The sequence below is a fragment of the Myotis brandtii genome, unplaced genomic scaffold, assembly GCF_000412655.1.
Source record: "Myotis brandtii unplaced genomic scaffold, ASM41265v1 scaffold786, whole genome shotgun sequence".
NCBI classification, from domain to species: domain Eukaryota; kingdom Metazoa; phylum Chordata; class Mammalia; order Chiroptera; family Vespertilionidae; genus Myotis; species Myotis brandtii.
The window spans coordinates 295,041-295,310 of record NW_005371157.1 but is presented as its reverse complement, the minus strand read 5'-3'; the positions used below and the strand labels follow the sequence as shown (position 1 = coordinate 295,310).

General features: G+C 68.9%; 1 protein-coding gene across 1 annotated transcript in view; it reads right to left on the bottom strand.

The window, feature by feature from the left end:
* The window catches only part of TTYH3 (tweety family member 3), a gene marked incomplete at its 5' end in the record, with an annotated part of 14,041 nt that overhangs the window by 6,118 nt on the left and 7,653 nt on the right, over window positions 1–270 (bottom strand). Inside the window, one exon of the mRNA XM_014530980.1 lies at window positions 76–270. This exon is cut by the window's right edge and continues 9 nt beyond it. Within this exon, the coding sequence (XP_014386466.1) occupies window positions 76–270 (195 nt within the window). The remainder of the gene's footprint in view (window positions 1–75) is intronic.

The following is a 270-nucleotide window of genomic DNA, read 5'->3' as shown; positions in this document are numbered from 1 at the left end:
CCCTCGTCCTCGCTCTGGGGACGGGGACGGGGTGTCGGGCGGGCCTGGGGAGCTGGCGGGCCTGGGGCCCCTCACCTTTTCTGCTGCCAGGTGTGTGGGACGCTGCAGACGATGGAGCTGAACATGAGCGCGGTGACGCAGGAGAAGAGGGCCAGGTAGACGAGGCCCTCGACTCCGTCGTAGCAGAGGCCCGTCAGCGCCTGCACATAGTCCTGAGGCCGCAGGAGGCGCAGTCCCAGCGGCCGGAGATGGAGGAAGGTGAGACGGACA